Genomic DNA, 18,395 nt, shown 5'->3' with positions numbered 1-18,395 from the left:
TCCACTCAAGTGGTTATAAACCTTTATGAGTTTCTTTATTCAGCTGAACACAAAAAAAAGAAGTTTGAAAAAAGCTGAAACCTGTAACTATTGACTTCCATAATAGGAAAAACAACTACTATAGAAGTCAATGAACTAGGTTTGGAAGATTGCTATGGAAAAAAGAAAATCATAAAGGGTTTAAACAAGTAAAAGGCGAGTAAGTGATGACAGAATGTTCAGCTTTTGGGTGAACTATCCCTTTAATATCCTTAATACTATTCTATATTTTGCTTTTATAAATAGATCCACTTACAGTTTTCTCCTGAGTATCCCAGCACCACCTCTGGTCTGGGGCCTTCTCCATAATCATTGACCGCCTGTACAGTGACTTCATAAAGTGTAAAAGTGGGTGTTCCTGTCACCACATGCTGCGAGACATTGGCCAGCGTGACTGTCGTCCACTGCTCCGCATCTTTCATTCTCCAGCTCACCTTGTACTGTAAACCTGGACCATTAGACTCAAGGCCACTCAGCTCCTAGTAAGCACACATTAAAACGAAGAGAAATCAGTCATCTGTTACTCATTATGAACTCTATTTAAAAAATAAATAAGTACTGAATGCAATCAAGTGAAACGTTTTACCCTCCAAGATATTGTCATAGTGTCAGGTGATGTTCCACTGACTTCAACATCTGATGGATTCACATCAGGCTCTGTGAAAATCAAAATCAGACTTGATATATAAAGCTACCACCTAGTATTAACCAACTTCAACCTTGAACCTCTTTCTGATTATTTATTGATGTGTGCATGTGTGATTTGTGACTGAAACATGTTCTTGCTGTGGATTTTTGTGCAATTAGATGGAGCAATTGCTACAGTTTTCCTACTTACTGGAACAGCAGGTATATTTAAGAAGTGCTATTGGCATGATTGCTATTGAATGAACAAAACCTTGCATGTTATGAACAAGCAGAAAGCAAGTAAATAAAAAAGTTGCAGATGAAAACTACAATTTTGATCATAACTAATCTGTTTTGGTACAGTGCTGCAAAAAATTAATACCTTTCTCTTAACACATCCTGTAATAATGACAATAGTCACACCGAAGCATATGCAATGTTAAATTTGGGTTGTAAGTTTGCTGTTTTTAAGGCCTGTTACAGTTTGAGGGTTTTAAAAGCATTCAGGCATAAGAAACTGTACCTGTAACTATGACAAATAAATAACGATTAAATTGTTAATAAAACGAAGACTATGTATTATCTTAAATTGAAATATTTAATCACTGTAAACCCGAATACAGTTCGACTCATCAAAAAAAAAACCAATCAAACGCTGTTTATTTAATTAGTATAATTTTCTTTATTGAATTTATCTACGCTTGCAGATTGTTTCTTATATTTTATGCACATGCGCTCCCCTACAGAATCATCCCAATCAGTCTAAAATGATAAATTCTCTCCAAATAGTTATTCATATCGCAAAACATATTGCAGAATAAATACCGTGCAGCCCTAGTTTTGACTGCCTCTGGAAGCAACTTAAAGTGGACAATCTCAAAACATTGCAGACCCCATTTACACCTGAATTGGTGATTGGACTGACAAAAAATGCACCTTAATACTAGGGGAGTTTAATGAGGCCTGTTTTACCCAGCTAACAGGGAACATTCCCAAAACTTTCTATAATGTTACTTAAAAACAGTCTGAATGTTAGCATGTAATGTAATTAAATTAATGTTTTGGAACATCCTTGTAAGGTTGATAGAAAAATGCTCTTAGAACATTCAATAATGTGAATGGGATGTTTTAATAACCAATGTTTTGAATACCATAATTATAACCAAAAAAAAACTATGTTAATACATTGTCTAAAACAGAATATTATGAACAGTTTAAGAATCATTTACAAAAATGTTTTTATATTTTACTCAGAATTTTAAGGAAACTTTTATATAATGTGGATGAAATGTTCTAATTATGTTTTAAATAATGTTTTTAAATTATTAATATACCATAAGACTAAAACTTTACGTATATGATAAAGTATATAATATGTAATATAAGGATGAAATGTTCTAATAACGTTTAAATAATGTTATTAAAATTATAATATAAGACTAAAACTTTGTGAAAACATTTTGAATAACATTACTATAACCAAAATATAACATTAACACATCAAAAATAGGATGTTTTGAATATTCAAAGAACATTTAAAAAATAACATTATATAATTTAATGGGAATGTTAAAGGTACACATACGTTCAAAGTTTGATCTTGATCACTTTATGTTAGGTCACCTTAATTAATATGTATTTACACTGACATTAATTACTTGTTACAATGTACTTATTGTGTAAATGGATGGTTTTTGCATTGTACTTATGATTGATTAAATACCTGCATGTAATAATTTCTGTAATAACATTTGTAACATCACACTGTTGACCATCCATTACACTTTAACCCACCCTTAAACCTACTCATACCACCAAACATGTCCCTAACCCGACCCATATCCCACCTCAAGTGTTCTGCCATACATTATGAACACAGTAAGTACTTGTATTATTTTTTGATGCAAGTACATTGTAGTTAAGTCTACTTAATATAAAGTGGGACCTGATAGTGCTACTCACTTGCAGGATTGGTTCTGTACTGTCTAGATGGATCGCTGGATTCACTCAGACCCACGCCATTGAGTGCCAGAACCCTGAAGGAGTAATACACATAGGGGGACAACTCCAGCTGGGCTGTTGTGCTGGTTCCCGAGACCTCGGTCATATTGAGCCAGACTCCAGGCTCATGGAGTGAATCTTCATACTGGATCAGGAACACTGATGGATTCAGGTACAAATGCATCAGAACATTTCTGTTGTTTTAGTATGAGGATAACAAAACTGACATAAGTTGTAACCTCACATTTAATCGGGCTGTTGTGTTCATCTCCAGGGGTCCATGTTAGCCGAACACTGCGCTCGCGCTGGTCAGTCAGCTCCAGGTCAGTTGGTGGGTCCGGTTGCTCTGCAAAACCATTTATTATGAGACACAAAACTCGATCCAGCGGAAGAGCACTGTAACACTATAAACATGCAACACAAGCCAAAATGAAGCACATATAGACTGGCAAACTTAAATAGGTCACAGTGGAAAACGTGACGTTCTGTTAAAGGCATGATTTTACAATGGGTAAAGGTGTGTTCACACTTGGCAAGTTTTAATTGTGCTACTTTTGAATGCATAATTATTTCACCATTTGAGCCATATAACCCATAACAAGTTAAATCTAGTCATTGTTATTTTTCATAGAATGTCATACAAATAAGATTGTATCAAAGAAGCTTTTTAAATATGAAGACGGCAAATAAAAGCAGACAAGAAACAAGTTCAGTACATAAAGCTGTTCCACAGTAATGCAGTATTTTAATCTAATTAGGTCTGGGCTTATGCAAAACAGGATTAAACGTGTTATTTTTGTCTGTTTTGGTTAATTTTTTAGACCACTGAGTAATAATAGTAAATAATATATAAATGTATATAATAGTCATGAATTGTCATTGATGCCTTTAACAGTTTGTATATTAATGGTAAACGTCCACATAACACATTCATAAAGCACATAAGGAAAGTGATGGTGGATAAACCAAAAATAAAGCAAAAATACATATGAATCAGATGGGTTTGGGACCTGTTTGGGAACTTAAAGAAGTGAGGTTTACCCAGTATCATAGTTGGTGTTGGTGTGGCCTCTGATGAGGAAAGCAGGTTTGAGGAAGTCAAAAGTAAATTATACAATTCAATACAATTCCAAATCTAAAGAACCAACCATTTTTTCTGCACTGACTATGGAAGCCATATTATATACTGTGCATATGAAGCAGGGGACAATGATGTATGAATCAATCTTACCGACTACTGTGAGTGTGGCGCTGGCTGAATCTTGGTCCAGGGTGGTGTTTCTGATGCAGGTGTAGGTGCCTTCATCATCCTCTGTCACATCATGTATAGTCAGACTATCAGAGCCAACCTCAAATCTACAAACATACACAGCTGTCAGTCGAAAACAAGCAGCTAAAGGCTGTCTTTCAGAGCAACTCATCTGAGACGTGCAACAAAGAAACAAACTGGCAAGCTTTTTGATACGAGATGACATTTTAGTATTAAAGCAATTCTGAATTTACTGGACATTGAATATTTTACTAAATTAGTAGTAGTATTTAACCATTTAAAAAAATAATATTGAGAATTTTTTTTTTTATCTTTTTCTAAATTTGATACAATCAAAAAGTATCAAGTTTGCGATGATAAGTTCTCTAAATATTGTGGATACATGGATTTAATAAAAAAATATGTATTAAAAATTATAAATAGGCCCTGAATATATAACATATGTTAAAAAAACTAATTAATAAATAAACAAACAAATATATAAATAAATAATTAAATAAAAAATAAAATAAAATAATCAAACAAAAAAATCACAAAATTAAAATATTAAATTAAATTAAATTAAATTAAATTAAATTAAATTAAATTAAATTAAATTAAATTAAATTAAATTAAATTAAATTAAATTAAATTAAATTAAATTAATAGCAATCTATAATGTGCCCTGGTTCAGAAAGTGCTTATATTTGATCAGCGATCACAGCACTGATTCCAGGTCATACCGAGGGTCGTCAGGAAGCTCTCCGTTGTCTTTAAGCCATATCATGGAGGGAATGAGAGTGGGATCATGTTTGACCTTACACTCGAACACAGCTATGGAGTTCCTCTGGACCTCTTTATACTCCGGCTGCCTGATGATTCGTGTAGGCTCTGTGGAGAAACAGAAAACAAAATCAATCTTTCATCCGGCAGTATCTAACTTACATATCCTTTAGTCTTTTATACATTCACAAATGTTCACAAATACACCTGTTTAATATATACATAAATTCAATTTAACTCTCACTCACCTTTCACTTGCAGGTGGACGTGATTCTCTTTGTTGCCAAGATTGTTTGATGCTATACAAGTGTACTTGCCGCTGTTTTGTGGCTGAGCTACATTGATCTCTAATGTACCGTTCTTATGAATGTGGTACAAGTCACTGTTCAGTATACTCTGACTGTCTTTAAACCTGCAGATCACAGAAACACAGCCCCCACACAGTTAACACCTTGATGGATAGGTTTACACACCTGGTATTGATATGAATTTTCATCAATGCAATCACAAGTGGATTAATCATAATACAGGCATACTTAAAAATGCTTTAAGCCACTTTTGATGACACCCAGAGGTTCAAATTGTCACAATATACCCCTTACTTTCTTCCTACTGACCCTCAAAATACATCAAAACATGTAGTCCTGCTTTGTTGTACCAAAACACACAGAATACAATCAAAAATCATAGTAGTGTTTGCTTTTGGTTTCCAGTGTGTAACATGTTTGTTCACTTAATAGTACTTGTGCATTACAGTAAACACTCCTATAAAAGTCACGTCGAGTGTGACAAAATAATGAGTCTTGAGAAACTCTGAATAGCCACAAGAGAAGCTTTTGAGTTCATCCTTACAGGAGGAAACAATAAAGTGTAATACTGTGTGTCAACCTTTGATCAGAAAAAGCATGTTCATACCATGTAGAAGCCACTTCTTCTAAGCTTTAGAGACAAACAAATGTACAGATTTAAACAAGTCTTACCATGTGATTTTTGGAAGTGGCGAGCCAAAAGAAGCACAGTCTAACAGAGCTCTGCTGTTACTGATGACTGAGTACTCGTGATTTAGAGACGTCAGCACTCTTGGTGGTTCAGCTGAAATGTAATATGATATGATAATTTTGCCATGTTGAATAGTTTTAAATACAGAACAGAATAAAGCAAATGTATACAACTAACCTAGTACACTGACAAAGGCATTGGCCAGCAGGTAACCGTAATCATTAGAGGCGTTGCACTGGTAGACGGCGCTGGAGCCTGTCTGAACGTCACTGAGGGTGATGACGCCATCTGACACTTTGCGGCTTGGGTCATTATGTGAGCCTTTCAACAAACCAGTTATAAATATATAAATAAATAATAAAAGGTAGATAGCATTGAGGTACTAACTAAAAACGGGGACATGTTTAAATATATCCGATTATGTAATTTTTTAATTTAATCAGAGAAATATTTTTCACTCATACAAAAACAGATGACAAGACATTGTTTAAAGGATTATAAAAAAAAAGAAAAGAAACAAATAAAATAAAATAAAATAAAATAAAAAATAAAATAAAAAATTAATATAAAAAATTCTAAACAAAATAAAATATAATAAAAAACAAAACAAAATAACATAACATAACATAATATAGAATAAAATAAAATAAAATTAAATTATTTAAATTTAATTTAATTTAATTTAATTTAATTTAATTTAATTTAATTTAAAAAGTGGTAAATAAAAATAAAAGTGGTAGTGGTGAAAATGTATATAATGCCATAACAACATTGCCTATAATTATTGTTCAGTGAATTGTTGCTGTTTTTAAATGCACTGTACAAGCAAACTTATTCTCTAAAATAAATCATAAATACATATTAGTATTACTTATTGAAAATAATAGGTAACACTGGAACCAGAAATATAAATGAGTGAGTGGGTGTTACGTACTTTCAATGGGATTTCCATTGACAGACCATGTAATTGTGGGTTTAGGGTTTCCATCAACATCGCAGGTGAGGTTTCCAGTCTCTTTTGGGGCCAAGATGAGGTTCTGAGGGGCACTGATCCAAAAGGGAGCCGCTGTGGACATGAAAGACAGAAGTCAGACAAATTCAGACTAACAAAATGTGAAAATCTGCATATACATTCTTGGAAATTCACATTCAAAAATTTAGCATTCTTCATGCGTTCAATACTTTTTCCCTGTCATTTCGTTTTATTACAAATGACTGCATTTGTAAACTAATTAGATTTCTTTTCTTTGTATACATGTATATAGATTTATTTGGTTGCTATTAAATTCAGGTGAAAATTTCGAATCAGCAGCACCTTTACAAATATGTTTTCTGGGAAAAATGGTGACATCTTCAATACTTATTTTCCACGCTGTGTATTATAATGAATATTTGAGTTATACTTGATAAACCCAGGGATACTCTCTGAACAACAGCAAACACAAAAAGTCTTTCAGACGAGCACAAATCCATGAACAGTACAGGAAGGTGTCCTGGGGTCAAGTGAATGATGTGACTAAACAGGTTTTTTGAGATGTGACACATGAAAAGACGTCCTGTGACAGACCTCTGACCACTACGGTGATGGTGTGTTGGCTGCTCCCCATGCGATTCTTGGCTATACATCGGTAATCTCCCCCGTCTGCTTCTGTCACCTCTTTTATCTTCAGAGTTTTCTGGAAACTGTAAAATGAAAAACGCCCACTTGGCAGCTCCCCGTTCACCTTAGTCCAGGAGATATTTGGCGTTGGACTGTAAAACACAGAAAAAAACTCAAATATTTTTATGCAAATTCTTTAATACAGTCAGAAATGGATATGATCACAAAAATATCCCACACTATAAAAAATGAAGGGTTCCTCACAATTCATTCATGCTGTCCCAACGCAAATCAATTAAGTTAACTTAATAAATTTAGTTGGACTTAACATAAAACAATTAAGTCTCAATAATTGTGTTGTTTCAACTCATTTTAAATAAGTAGTTTGAACAATAGCAATCTTTAAACCAGTGTTCCACTTCCTGCTACTTACAGGCCATCTGCAATGCATTCCAGTTCCAGCGTATCTCCTTTCAAGACCATGGTGGTACTTTCCATTCCTGGTGGATGCAGAAAAGAGGGCACTCTCTCCCCAGATGGACTGTCTACAATCAGACAGACAAGTCTTATAACCAGACATTTACTGTATCAACCCAGCACTCATAGTAGGGGAAAAGATTCTGCTTGGGTGTGTAAAATCAAGATGTATCCTGTAAAGCAGGGGTGTCCACACTTGGTCCTGGAGGGCCGGTGTCCTGCAAAGTTTTGTTCCAGCCACAATTAGATACACCTGGGCTAGCTAGTCAAGCTCTTTATAGGCTTTCTAGAAACATCCATGCAGGTGTGTTGAGGCAAGTTGGAGCTAAAATCTGCAGTACACCGGCCCTCCAGGTCAGAGTTTAGACATCCCTGCTGTACAGTACAGTTAGAATATGATTGATCAAATTTAACAGCATAAAGTAAAAAAAAATACTTGAATAAATAGTTGAACAATCTATTGATTTAAGACAAGCCTTGCTAAAAATCACCCTCATGTCTTTGATCAAGTGAACCTCATACTGAATGACAGACAATTCAATCCTTCCATTGCTTCCTTTTAATGGACAAGCCTTTAAAAGTGAATGGAAGGATCCTAAATATAATTGAAATGAGATATTTCATAGTAATATGGTGTTGCATATACACTGTCTGGCCAAAAACAAAAACAACTGACATTGAAACATGTATGGTATCACATGGACATATTCCAGGACAACCATGGAAAGATTCATTGGGCTAATAAATTGAAATGAGGCTTCTTTTACATAGTAGTTTAGATAGCAACCATTTTCACCCTGTTTATGGAGAGCACTAGTCATGGCATTGATTTGACAACCATGTCTGAAAGTTTATTACATAAAGAGTTGCATTTATTTGTGACCAAGTTCCTTTATTAGTTATTGGAGCATCTCCACTATATGACCCTGAAACAGTGTTGCCAGTGTTGGGGTTTTCCCTGCACAATGTGGCCACTGAAATGTTTCTTTCTTGAAAACTGAATCATTTCTTAATGGACATTAAACCCAGAATACATACCTAGCAACGCAAAATCCATTGAAAGTATGTGAGTAAAACCATCTGAGAGCACATCACATGTTATAAGAGCAAACCGTGTGCAAATAGTACTTAGAATTGTTGTTTGGTATGGGAAAATTCAGTCAGTACTTTAACCCTAACACTGTATCTACAAGTATGTGTATTAAAAAAACTAAAGAAGATGGTAAACCATTCTCTTATCGGGAATACATCAACTGAGTCTGATGGGACAAAGGCAAACAATTGGTTTTGCAGGAACATATATATATATATATATATATATATATATATATATATATATATATATATATATATATATATATATATATATATATATATATATATATTTATATGCAGCTTAAACTGATTTTGTGATGGATTTTATTAAAGCTTTGCTTGATTTTTAGTTTTTTTTTATGCGAAAATACACAAAAAACCTGTGAAATTGTCTCTTTTTGGATCTCATGAATCTTTAGACTTGCAAAATCCTGGAAAGACTGATTCATTACTGCAATAAACTTATTTGCTTATATAATGATGCTTTTGGCCAAGTAGATTTTATTATGCAACACTAAAACATGTATTCAGAAACAGAAAAAAAAGATTAGTAAACTGACCATTAGAAGGTTAAAGACACTAAACATTAATTAAAAAAGAAATAAGGACTGACAGCAATCTTATATAAAACAAAATATAAAGTCATTCATGATAGTCAACTCCTGTAGTGTTGGCTTCAGTCCTTTCGTCAGTGAGACAAAATCATTAAAAATGATGTAATGAGATGAAGATTAATACCAAATGCAGAAGTTGTTTGGGATCAGTGTTGGGATTCTACAGAAGTGGGTTATTTTTTTGTGATTATGTACTGTAAGTAATATAGTATATTAGGAAATGAGCTATTATTTCCTGGTTAGGCAGAAACACAAGGGGATGGGAGAAAATGAAGGCTGGGTTCACTTGGAGAAGTTCTGCTAGCACTCACCACCCCAAAAATCTGAGCCATTCAAAAAAGCTGCCAACACAGTGTCATTCATAGCTTCAACTGGAATACAACAAAAAATAATGAGCATGCAATGATTTGACATTTAAGGTTCTGGGGAGGAAAAAAACAGGAAAACTGAAGAAGCATTAAAAAACAAAGCCATAGTGCTGATATTTATTGATTATAATTTTCATGGGCTGTCAAATTAATGTTTTCGTAAACAATTACTGTAACAAAATGTATCTAGACCATTTAAAAAATATTGAACAAAATGAACATATAAAAGCAATTAAAAATGCATAAAATTTTACATTTTGCAGCTTTTTGATTATTTTGGACATCACATATACAACAATACAGCAAAAGTCTTACGAAATGTTCTTCACTTAAGGGTTTTCTTAAAGTGAAAATAAAAATATGCAACTATTAGTGATTGATTTGATAAATAAATCTGCATATTACGATTTAACAGTCCAAATTTTATCGACTGATATGCGTAAGAACAGCAGAACATGTTTAACTCCGAAAATACTTTGAATTCAACATAAAGAAACTGATAGACATAGATGTCTGTTTGAAATGAGTGCCTCTATTTGTAGCAGCAGTCTAACAACACTTACTGTCCAGCACTTTGACGGTGATGGGCTGTTTCTGTTGGATAGTCTGAGTGTGTGGGAAGCGGGCGTAGCAGATGTAGTCGTTTCTGGTGTCTTCCATGATCACGTTGGAGAAATACAGGTCTCCGTTTAAAGCCTGCGACACACGACTGTTCTGGGGAAGTCTCTGGAAATCTGACAAACAATGCATTTGGTAGATTTGTGCCTTTAATTTGGGATTATTGAGAGCATATGAGGTCACTATGTGCCAAAAAGGAGGCCCATGTAAAAACAATGACCTCCAGTTAATTTACATACATTGGTCACCATGTAAAGTATATGAAAACATAAGCAAATGTGCATTTCAGTTGCTGCCAGCGCTAATGTGCCTTCTGGTGTGCTATTGTCAGCATGTTTATAAATGTGATATTTTCTTACTGTTATCCATCCAGAAGATGATAGGAGGAGGCAGGCCAGCTGGGGGTCTGCACTGCAGTATTAGAGACGTTCCTCTCTGCACTGTGATTGGTTCGTTTTTCTCTTTTGACCACAAGGGGGACCCTATGAAACAGAATTGAGCCTTCAGTTTAAAGAAAAGGATGAGAGGCCACTGCACAAACATCAACAAAACACTCCTGTGGCAATATGTTGTGTGGTTAGTTACTTGATTGACGGATGACGATGTTATTGGACACAGCAGAGCCGTGCTCGTTGCGGGCGATGCACTGATAAACACCCTCATAAACCTCAGCCTTCTCTCCGCTGATGTCGATGACTAGATTGCCTGTGCCGGGCATCATGACAACTTTGGGATCCTTTTCCACATCAAAATGCGTGCCGTTACGTGTCCATGAAAAGCTAGGATGAAAGCATAAAATCAATTAGGAGAGTATCTACGCACAGAGTGATGTTACGATCAATGCCTTTATTTATAACAACATCAATTGATCCATTTGGTTGCTTACATGTCATTTAGATCTTTATTTTTTCAACATTATTATTTTATTTGTTATGTGATAAATTCATATTACATAAAATATCACATATCATCAAATATTTTTAGATTTGATTTGATTAGATTTAACTTTATTGTAATTACACATGTACAAGTACACATGCTGCACAATCAAATGCAGTTTAGGTTTAACCAGAAGTGCAACAGCAGCAAGTGCAGGATACAAGATATAAAGTGCAGTTAAAGAAAAACTATGGGTAATATTTACAGATGGATGTACTATGAACATTACTGTATATACAGGCTGTATTAACTATGAACAGAGATTTACACTAGATGAATACATGCACAGGTTGATGTTAATAATCAGAAGTATGCAGATACATATGAACATAAGTACAAATGTATATGTGCAGTCGATATGTATTTTGTTGAATATCCAAAGCTTCTTTTTCCAAAAAAAAAAAAAAAAGATGAATTAACTGTCTGGTCTTTTTGAAACAAACAAACACTTGCTAAAATTTCAAATCTTCAAATTTCCAAATATATTTCCTTAAAAACAACAGCAATAGAAGATATAAAATCCTCATGCACACAATTATGATGTTAAAAACAACGTAGATGATTCAAGCTGATTCCTTAAAGGAACAGTCCACTTTTCTTTATGTAAAACACAAAATAAGATATTTGGCTGTATGTGCAAGCTGCTCTTTTTCAAGTTCTAAAGTACTAGAATTTGTTTGGTACAAGTTTCCATTGTCAATCGCCCCCCAAAAATGATTAAAAATTATTATAAACACAAACATAATGATAAGAGTTGAAATAGGGCTGCACGATATATCGTTTGAGCATCGATATCGCAATGTGTGTTTATGCAAAAGTCACACTGCAGGATTAAAATACAGGGATATTATTAAATATAATTTTTATTTCATTGCATAAAAATATTTATACAATGATGATCATGTTATTTTACATTTGATTGTTCAATTTTTGTATTTGAATGATGTTCGACTCCCCAGAAAACCATTATCATTATTGACTGTGATTTAATGTGCAATAAAATGTAATTTATAATTTTATTTTTTAGGACAGTTTAATATAGATGCATTAGATGCATAATTTTAAAGCAGTTTAACAATTTAAACACTTAATATTGTATATTACATCATTCATTTACGTCATACACATGACTTTACGGAGACCTTACGACCTACAAACGGAGACCTTACGACCTACAAACTATGGTTTGCCCTAAGAAACCGTGGTGCAACCGAAGTGAGAATAAATTTAGTTACAAACAAGATAATAGTTATTAAGCCCCTAGTGTGGACCTCACGTTACAGTTTAAGAAAGAACTTATGATAAGCTGGTGCAACCCTATCCTGGTGGTTTTGTAATTTGTAAGAAAAATAAGGTCCTTGCAGTGAGTGAAGTTCAAATCTTCAGCTTAGATTTCAACTAATTGAGGACAGAACTTTCTATAGTTGAGTGAACTAACCATTTAAAGGCCTGCATAATGTCTGATGTTATGTTTAGTACTGTACAGTAGGTGTAAATCATCAATCCATCCACAGCATTGGAATCTGCAATAACCACACTGACTCAAAGTGACACCCACCTGGGATGAGGCTTTCCTTTCGCCTCGCAGAAGATATTGATGTTCTCCCGAGGGTCGATGATATAATCCTTGGGGGACTGATTAGTTATTGTTGGAGGCTGAGGCACTGAAGCACAGAAACCAGAGTGAAACAAGCATCTCTAATTCACTCACACACACACACACATACACACCTTGGCAAAAACCAGAACAGACGAAGCACCTGTGCAGAAACTGATTCTGCAAAAAAAGATCTAAAAATATAAAAGTGCCCAGCCTTAGTTTATCACTGTAACAAAACCCAGAGAGACAAACAACCAAAGAGCATGCAGCAAGCAACACAGACGTCTATCATAATGTACATAAAGCTTCATATTTTGGTAAGTTAATGCTTAATAAATGATAAAACATGTTAAATGCATTCCAAAAACACAAACACTTCAAACAGAAACAGAAAAAAACTAAATTAAATCTAATTCACAAGAGATTTCACAGCAAAATTGCCCAGACTTACATCCCTCCAGAACTTTAGCTTTTTTTGTCCAAATGACACAGGAAATACATGAGCGAGAGAGTAAAAGAGTTCAAATTAGTGTAAAAGAAGAAGAGAGAAGAGAAGATCAAACAAAGTCACGTTCCCTCAGAGAAACTTCCGGAGGTGTGTTGGGCACTCGTTACCCATCATGCAACTCTCATGCTTTTTCATTCACCTAATGCAGTTTGGATGATGCTGATTGTTTGTCATTGATTGATTGCTTTATTCTGAAAAGACTGCTGCATGCAATATAGACTGCAAAGATTTTGGACTAAAATGGTGCTTTATGATCCACAAAGACTCTTTACATGTGTTTGAGCAACAATATTCTTGCTATCAGATATCCTACTTTTCCACAGTGATGTATTTCCATTTCCATAAAATTACCATCCAGTCACAATTCCCTATCAGTGAACTTGCAATTTATATGATATGCTATGTCATTAGTATCAGTGACTATGATTACATGTGTGCCACATGAAAAAACAACAACACAAGCATCACATGAGCTTCACATATTAAAAGGTGAAATGAAACCAGTGTAGTTTTGGAACATTCTCATGAGAAGATAAGTCATCATTTTTACACATGGAGATATTTAAAAACTAAACATTTCTTGGGAGTTTTCAATTTTGTATGTGTTTCATGTGTGTCTCGTGTGTTTCATGTGTTTTATATTTTGTTTCATGTATGCTTTAAGTGTGTTTCAAGTGTGTTTCATATGTGCTATGTGTTAATCTTTCAAGTGTTTTGTGTGCGTTTCAAGTGTGTTTCATGTGCATTTAAAGTGTTTTATGTGCGTTTCATGTGCATTTCAAGTGTGTTTCATGTGTGTTTCGAGTGTTTCACGTGTTTCAAATTTCATGTTTCATACCTGTTTCAGGTGTGTTTCATGTGTTTTTCATTTCACATTCCATGCGTTTCAAGTGTGTTTCATGTGCATTTCAAATGTGTTTTATGTGTGTTTCAAGTGTGATTCACATGAGCGTTGTGTTTATATTTCACGTTTTATGTGCATTTCAAGTGTTTCATGTGCATTTTTAAGCGTTTTATGTGCGTTTCAAGTGTGTTTCATGTGCATTTTTAAGCGTGTTGTGGGTTTAAAGTGCGTTTCATGTGCATTTTTAAGTGTTTTATGTGCGTTTCAAGTGTGTTTCATGTGCATTTCAAGTGCGTTTCATGTGTGTTTCAAGTGTCATTCACATGTGCTTTGTGTTTATATTTCACGTGTTTCATGTGCATTTTAAGCGTGTTTCATGGTCATTTCAAATGTTTTATGTGTGTTTCAAGTGCATTTTATGTGCATTTCAAGTGTGTTTCCTTTCAAATTTAATCGATCTTAATTTATAATTTTCTAGTCATCATCAACATCATCCTTCTAACTTATTTTAATATGACAATTTTTCACTAAAGAAACAATTCTTACTACAATCTATGTTGGAAACCGTTATGCTGTTTAAATTTTTTTTTATAGCTTTTTAATGTACAAAAACAAAATTCATTAGAAATATAAAAACTTGGTAACAATTTCTTTTTTACTTTTTACAGTAATCATAAGTTAAATACACCTTTGCAGAATAAAGGCATAGATTTCTTTGCTGACTATAAACTTATGAAGCTGCTGATCCCCAAAGGATAGTGTATCTCATATATTTTTATAAAATTGATTATTACAGCCATATAAATAAAAAGATGGAGGCTGAAAGAGAAAGTGTGACCAATGATCTCTAAAAGTCCTTGCATATTCTGCTTACACAGTCGTAGTGCTGATTTCACACACAGTCGGTATCTAAATGTGAAACTTTTCTCTAGAGAGCAGACACACTGCGATGACTCAGATAACAACATACTATACTGCATTTCTATTGTAATAATGAGTTTATGTGAATTTGATGTGGCTGAAATAACCTGGACTTCAATCATTAATTTAGTCTAAAAGTGTCCATGAAACATCCAGGACACAAGGCATAGGTAGACATCCTTGTTGTTGTTGTTGCATGAATGGCAAATAATATCTACATTACTGGTAAAAGTTGGAGAAATGTAAGATTTATAAATGATTTAAAAATCTGCATATACTACTCACTGCATTTATTTGATTAGAAATAGAGTAAAACTGAGGAATTAATAAATATTATAACCATTTAAAATAAACGTTTTCGTATTGAATGTAGTTTAACATTGTAAATACATTTGTGATTTAAAACAGAATTTACAGCTCATAACTCACATGATCCTTCAGAAATCATTCTAATATGATCATCTGCAGCTCATGATTGATTACCTATTATTATTATTTTTATAATTCGTTCATTTTCTTTTCGGCTTGGTCCCTTTATTATTCAGGGGTCACCACAGCGGAATGAACCACCAACTTATCCAGCATGTTTTATGCAGCGATGCCGTTCTAGCTGCAAACCATTAATGGGAAACACCCACACACTCTCATTCATACACATACACTACGGATAATTTAGCTTATCCAATTCACCTATAGTGCATGTCTGTGGATTGTAGGGGAAACCGGAGCACCAGGAGGAAACCCACAGGGACACAGGGAGAACATGTAAACTCCACACAGAAATGCCAACTGATCCAGCCAAGGCTCAAACCAGCTACCTTCTACCTTCAGCCAAGGCTCAAACCAGCTACCTTCTTGCTGGTAGGCGCTACCCACTGCGCTGTCCGTTATTATAATGATTATTATTGTTATTATTAATATTATCATTATAAATAAGTCATAAGTAAGGCACTTTAGTGTAAATAATACTATTCAAAAATACCATTAAAAATGCTATTTGTTTACATTCATCAAGGACTTGTTCACAAGTAAAATTAAACATGAAATTAATCTTTTTATAGTGTAAAAATAGGATTCTATTTCACATAAATGCTGTCATTTTTACACAAATAATCTTTAAACACATCACATCTCTCACAAAACTATATAAAACAGTAAAACATTATTAATGACTGAGTACCAATAATAACTGACCACAACAGAACAGTAAATCATCCTTTTATAATGATTTCTGAGTGGTCATGTGACCCTGAAGAATGAAGTAATGATACTGAAAATTAATCTTTAAATCACAGGAACATTTTTAAACTACAATCATTAAAAAAAAAAAAAAAAAAAAAAAAAAAAAACATGTATTTTTCACAGTAATACTATTTAATTTCACAGTTTTTACTAATCACTGGCATAACACACATTATTAAGTTATTTTAAATATAAATTTCACAATATTACAATTTTAGATTAAATCAATGAAGACAATAAGACAATAAATAAATAAATAATTTGATGTAATGTACTGAATTTATTATAGTTCATTGACATCACATCATATTTAATAATACTTGCTGTGCAATACTCACAGTCTAGAGGCACTTCTAATGCGGAGGTCATGTGACTGATCATCATCATCATCATCATTATCATCATCGCTCCTCCACAGAGCGAGCAGCTCCTCTTCCCGTCCATGGCAAGGCTGCGTTACATCAAAATCCTTCCCCTCCAGGTCAAAGCAACTGGGCCTTGTGATTCACACTCAATGTGACCATTCAAACATGCAGGGGGGAATCCACGAATAGCCGGTGAGACTGAAAGGGGAAACAGATAAAAAGGCAATGATTAAAAAACAGCACAAACTGATGATATTTATTAGAAGGGACACTAAAGCACTGATGTAAATAGAAATGAGATGTAAATAGCGATAGAGGGCATTGAGCTGGAAGAGACGGGGACGCTGTGATGGCAGCACCCGCAGCACTGGCATATGGATGGCAATACACATGGCTGAAGCACAAAATTACACAGGCTGCTGTCTGGTTACTCAGAGGAGGGTTAAAAAAATACACACAATTGTTCTTCCTGCTCCAGAAAGCCCTTTGTGTATCGTTCAGCTTTCTGCACAGAACAGAAATCCTTTCAGATTCACAAAAGCACATCCTTTCAGATGGTTAACAATAGAATTGAAAATGCAATTCTGTTCAAATAATGAAATAAATTAAAAGATTAATTATTTTTTGAATAAAATAGAGCAAAAACAAGCAAAAAGAAAGGCTAAAATAATTTAATAAAATAAATAAATACAAATAAAACGCAAATAGAAATATTATGAAATTCAAGAAAAGTATAATTAAATAAATAAAAAATTATGGTTAGTTAATGAATATTAAATTAAATTACAATGATTTTTGAAAATTAAAATATATTAAATTAAATTAAACTTATTAAAATTTAAATTAAATAAAAATTAAATTAAATTAAAATAAATGATAATATAATATAATATAATATAATATAATATAATATAATATAATATAATATAATATAATATAATAAATTTTTAAAATATGTAATTAAAATGAAAAAATAAAATAAAATAAAATAAAATAAAATAAATGTGCACAAACAGCTACATTAAACACTACATAAAAGGTAATATAAGACACAATGTGTTACTTTCTATCCGTAATATTACAAAATAAAAATGTGCTTCTTGATCTTTTAATATGCCATAAACCTGTTTACACAGGATTCACCATCACCATAAAATGCTCCCATGAATATGATGGATGAGCAACTGCAAAGTTTAAGCAATTTAAACCCCAAGTAAGAATTGTGAATAATGCTGTTTTCTGTTGTGTGGTGTGTTTCTGTTGTGTGGAGAAATGAGATAGCGTTGGTTGTTAACTGCTAGTAGGTAGAGAGTGCTATCTGAGTGATTCTGCTGTGTAGCAGGCTGTGTCAGTGAAATGGCCTTTGCTTTGCATAATTCATGAGCTCAGAAACCTTGACGGAGTCATACAGCTAAACAGAGAGGGAAAGAGTGCATGAGTCTGTGGAGCCAAAGATTCATCTCAAGGTGAGATATTAAAGATAGAGACAGGTTCTTCTGCACATCA

At 33.6% G+C, this 18,395-nt stretch overlaps 1 protein-coding gene and 1 long non-coding RNA gene across 53 annotated transcripts in view; both read right to left on the bottom strand.

The window, feature by feature from the left end:
* LOC147844665 (uncharacterized) overlaps positions 1–18,395 on the bottom strand; it is an 892,045-nt gene that overhangs the window by 391,226 nt on the left and 482,424 nt on the right. The window lies entirely within an intron of this gene.
* nrcama (neuronal cell adhesion molecule a) overlaps positions 1–18,395 on the bottom strand; it is an 81,450-nt gene that overhangs the window by 18,384 nt on the left and 44,671 nt on the right. For 11 of the 52 annotated variants that reach the window (XM_087246784.1, XM_087246794.1, XM_087246790.1 and 8 more), the window contains 20 exons: positions 16,863–17,087; positions 13,461–13,478; positions 12,968–13,073; positions 11,056–11,249; positions 10,830–10,952; positions 10,416–10,586; positions 9,796–9,855; positions 7,732–7,843; positions 7,266–7,450; positions 6,633–6,764; positions 5,876–6,019; positions 5,680–5,791; positions 4,948–5,111; positions 4,660–4,807; positions 3,899–4,023; positions 3,709–3,738; positions 2,912–3,013; positions 2,629–2,826; positions 626–696; positions 296–518 (listed from right to left, as the gene is read on the bottom strand). In XM_087246784.1, the coding sequence (XP_087102910.1) occupies positions 296–518; positions 626–696; positions 2,629–2,826; positions 2,912–3,013; positions 3,709–3,738; positions 3,899–4,023; positions 4,660–4,807; positions 4,948–5,111; positions 5,680–5,791; positions 5,876–6,019; positions 6,633–6,764; positions 7,266–7,450; positions 7,732–7,843; positions 9,796–9,855; positions 10,416–10,586; positions 10,830–10,952; positions 11,056–11,249; positions 12,968–13,073; positions 13,461–13,478; positions 16,863–16,968 (2,524 nt within the window). In that variant the 5' untranslated portion in view covers positions 16,969–17,087. 52 annotated transcript variants of the gene reach the window in all.

This window comes from Danio rerio, chromosome 4 (genome assembly GCF_052040795.2).
Source record: "Danio rerio strain M-AB ecotype USA chromosome 4, GRCz13ab, whole genome shotgun sequence".
NCBI classification, from domain to species: Eukaryota; Metazoa; Chordata; class Actinopteri; order Cypriniformes; family Danionidae; genus Danio; species Danio rerio.
Note: the sequence above shows the minus strand (reverse complement) of the source record. Positions and strands in the feature narration are given on the sequence as shown.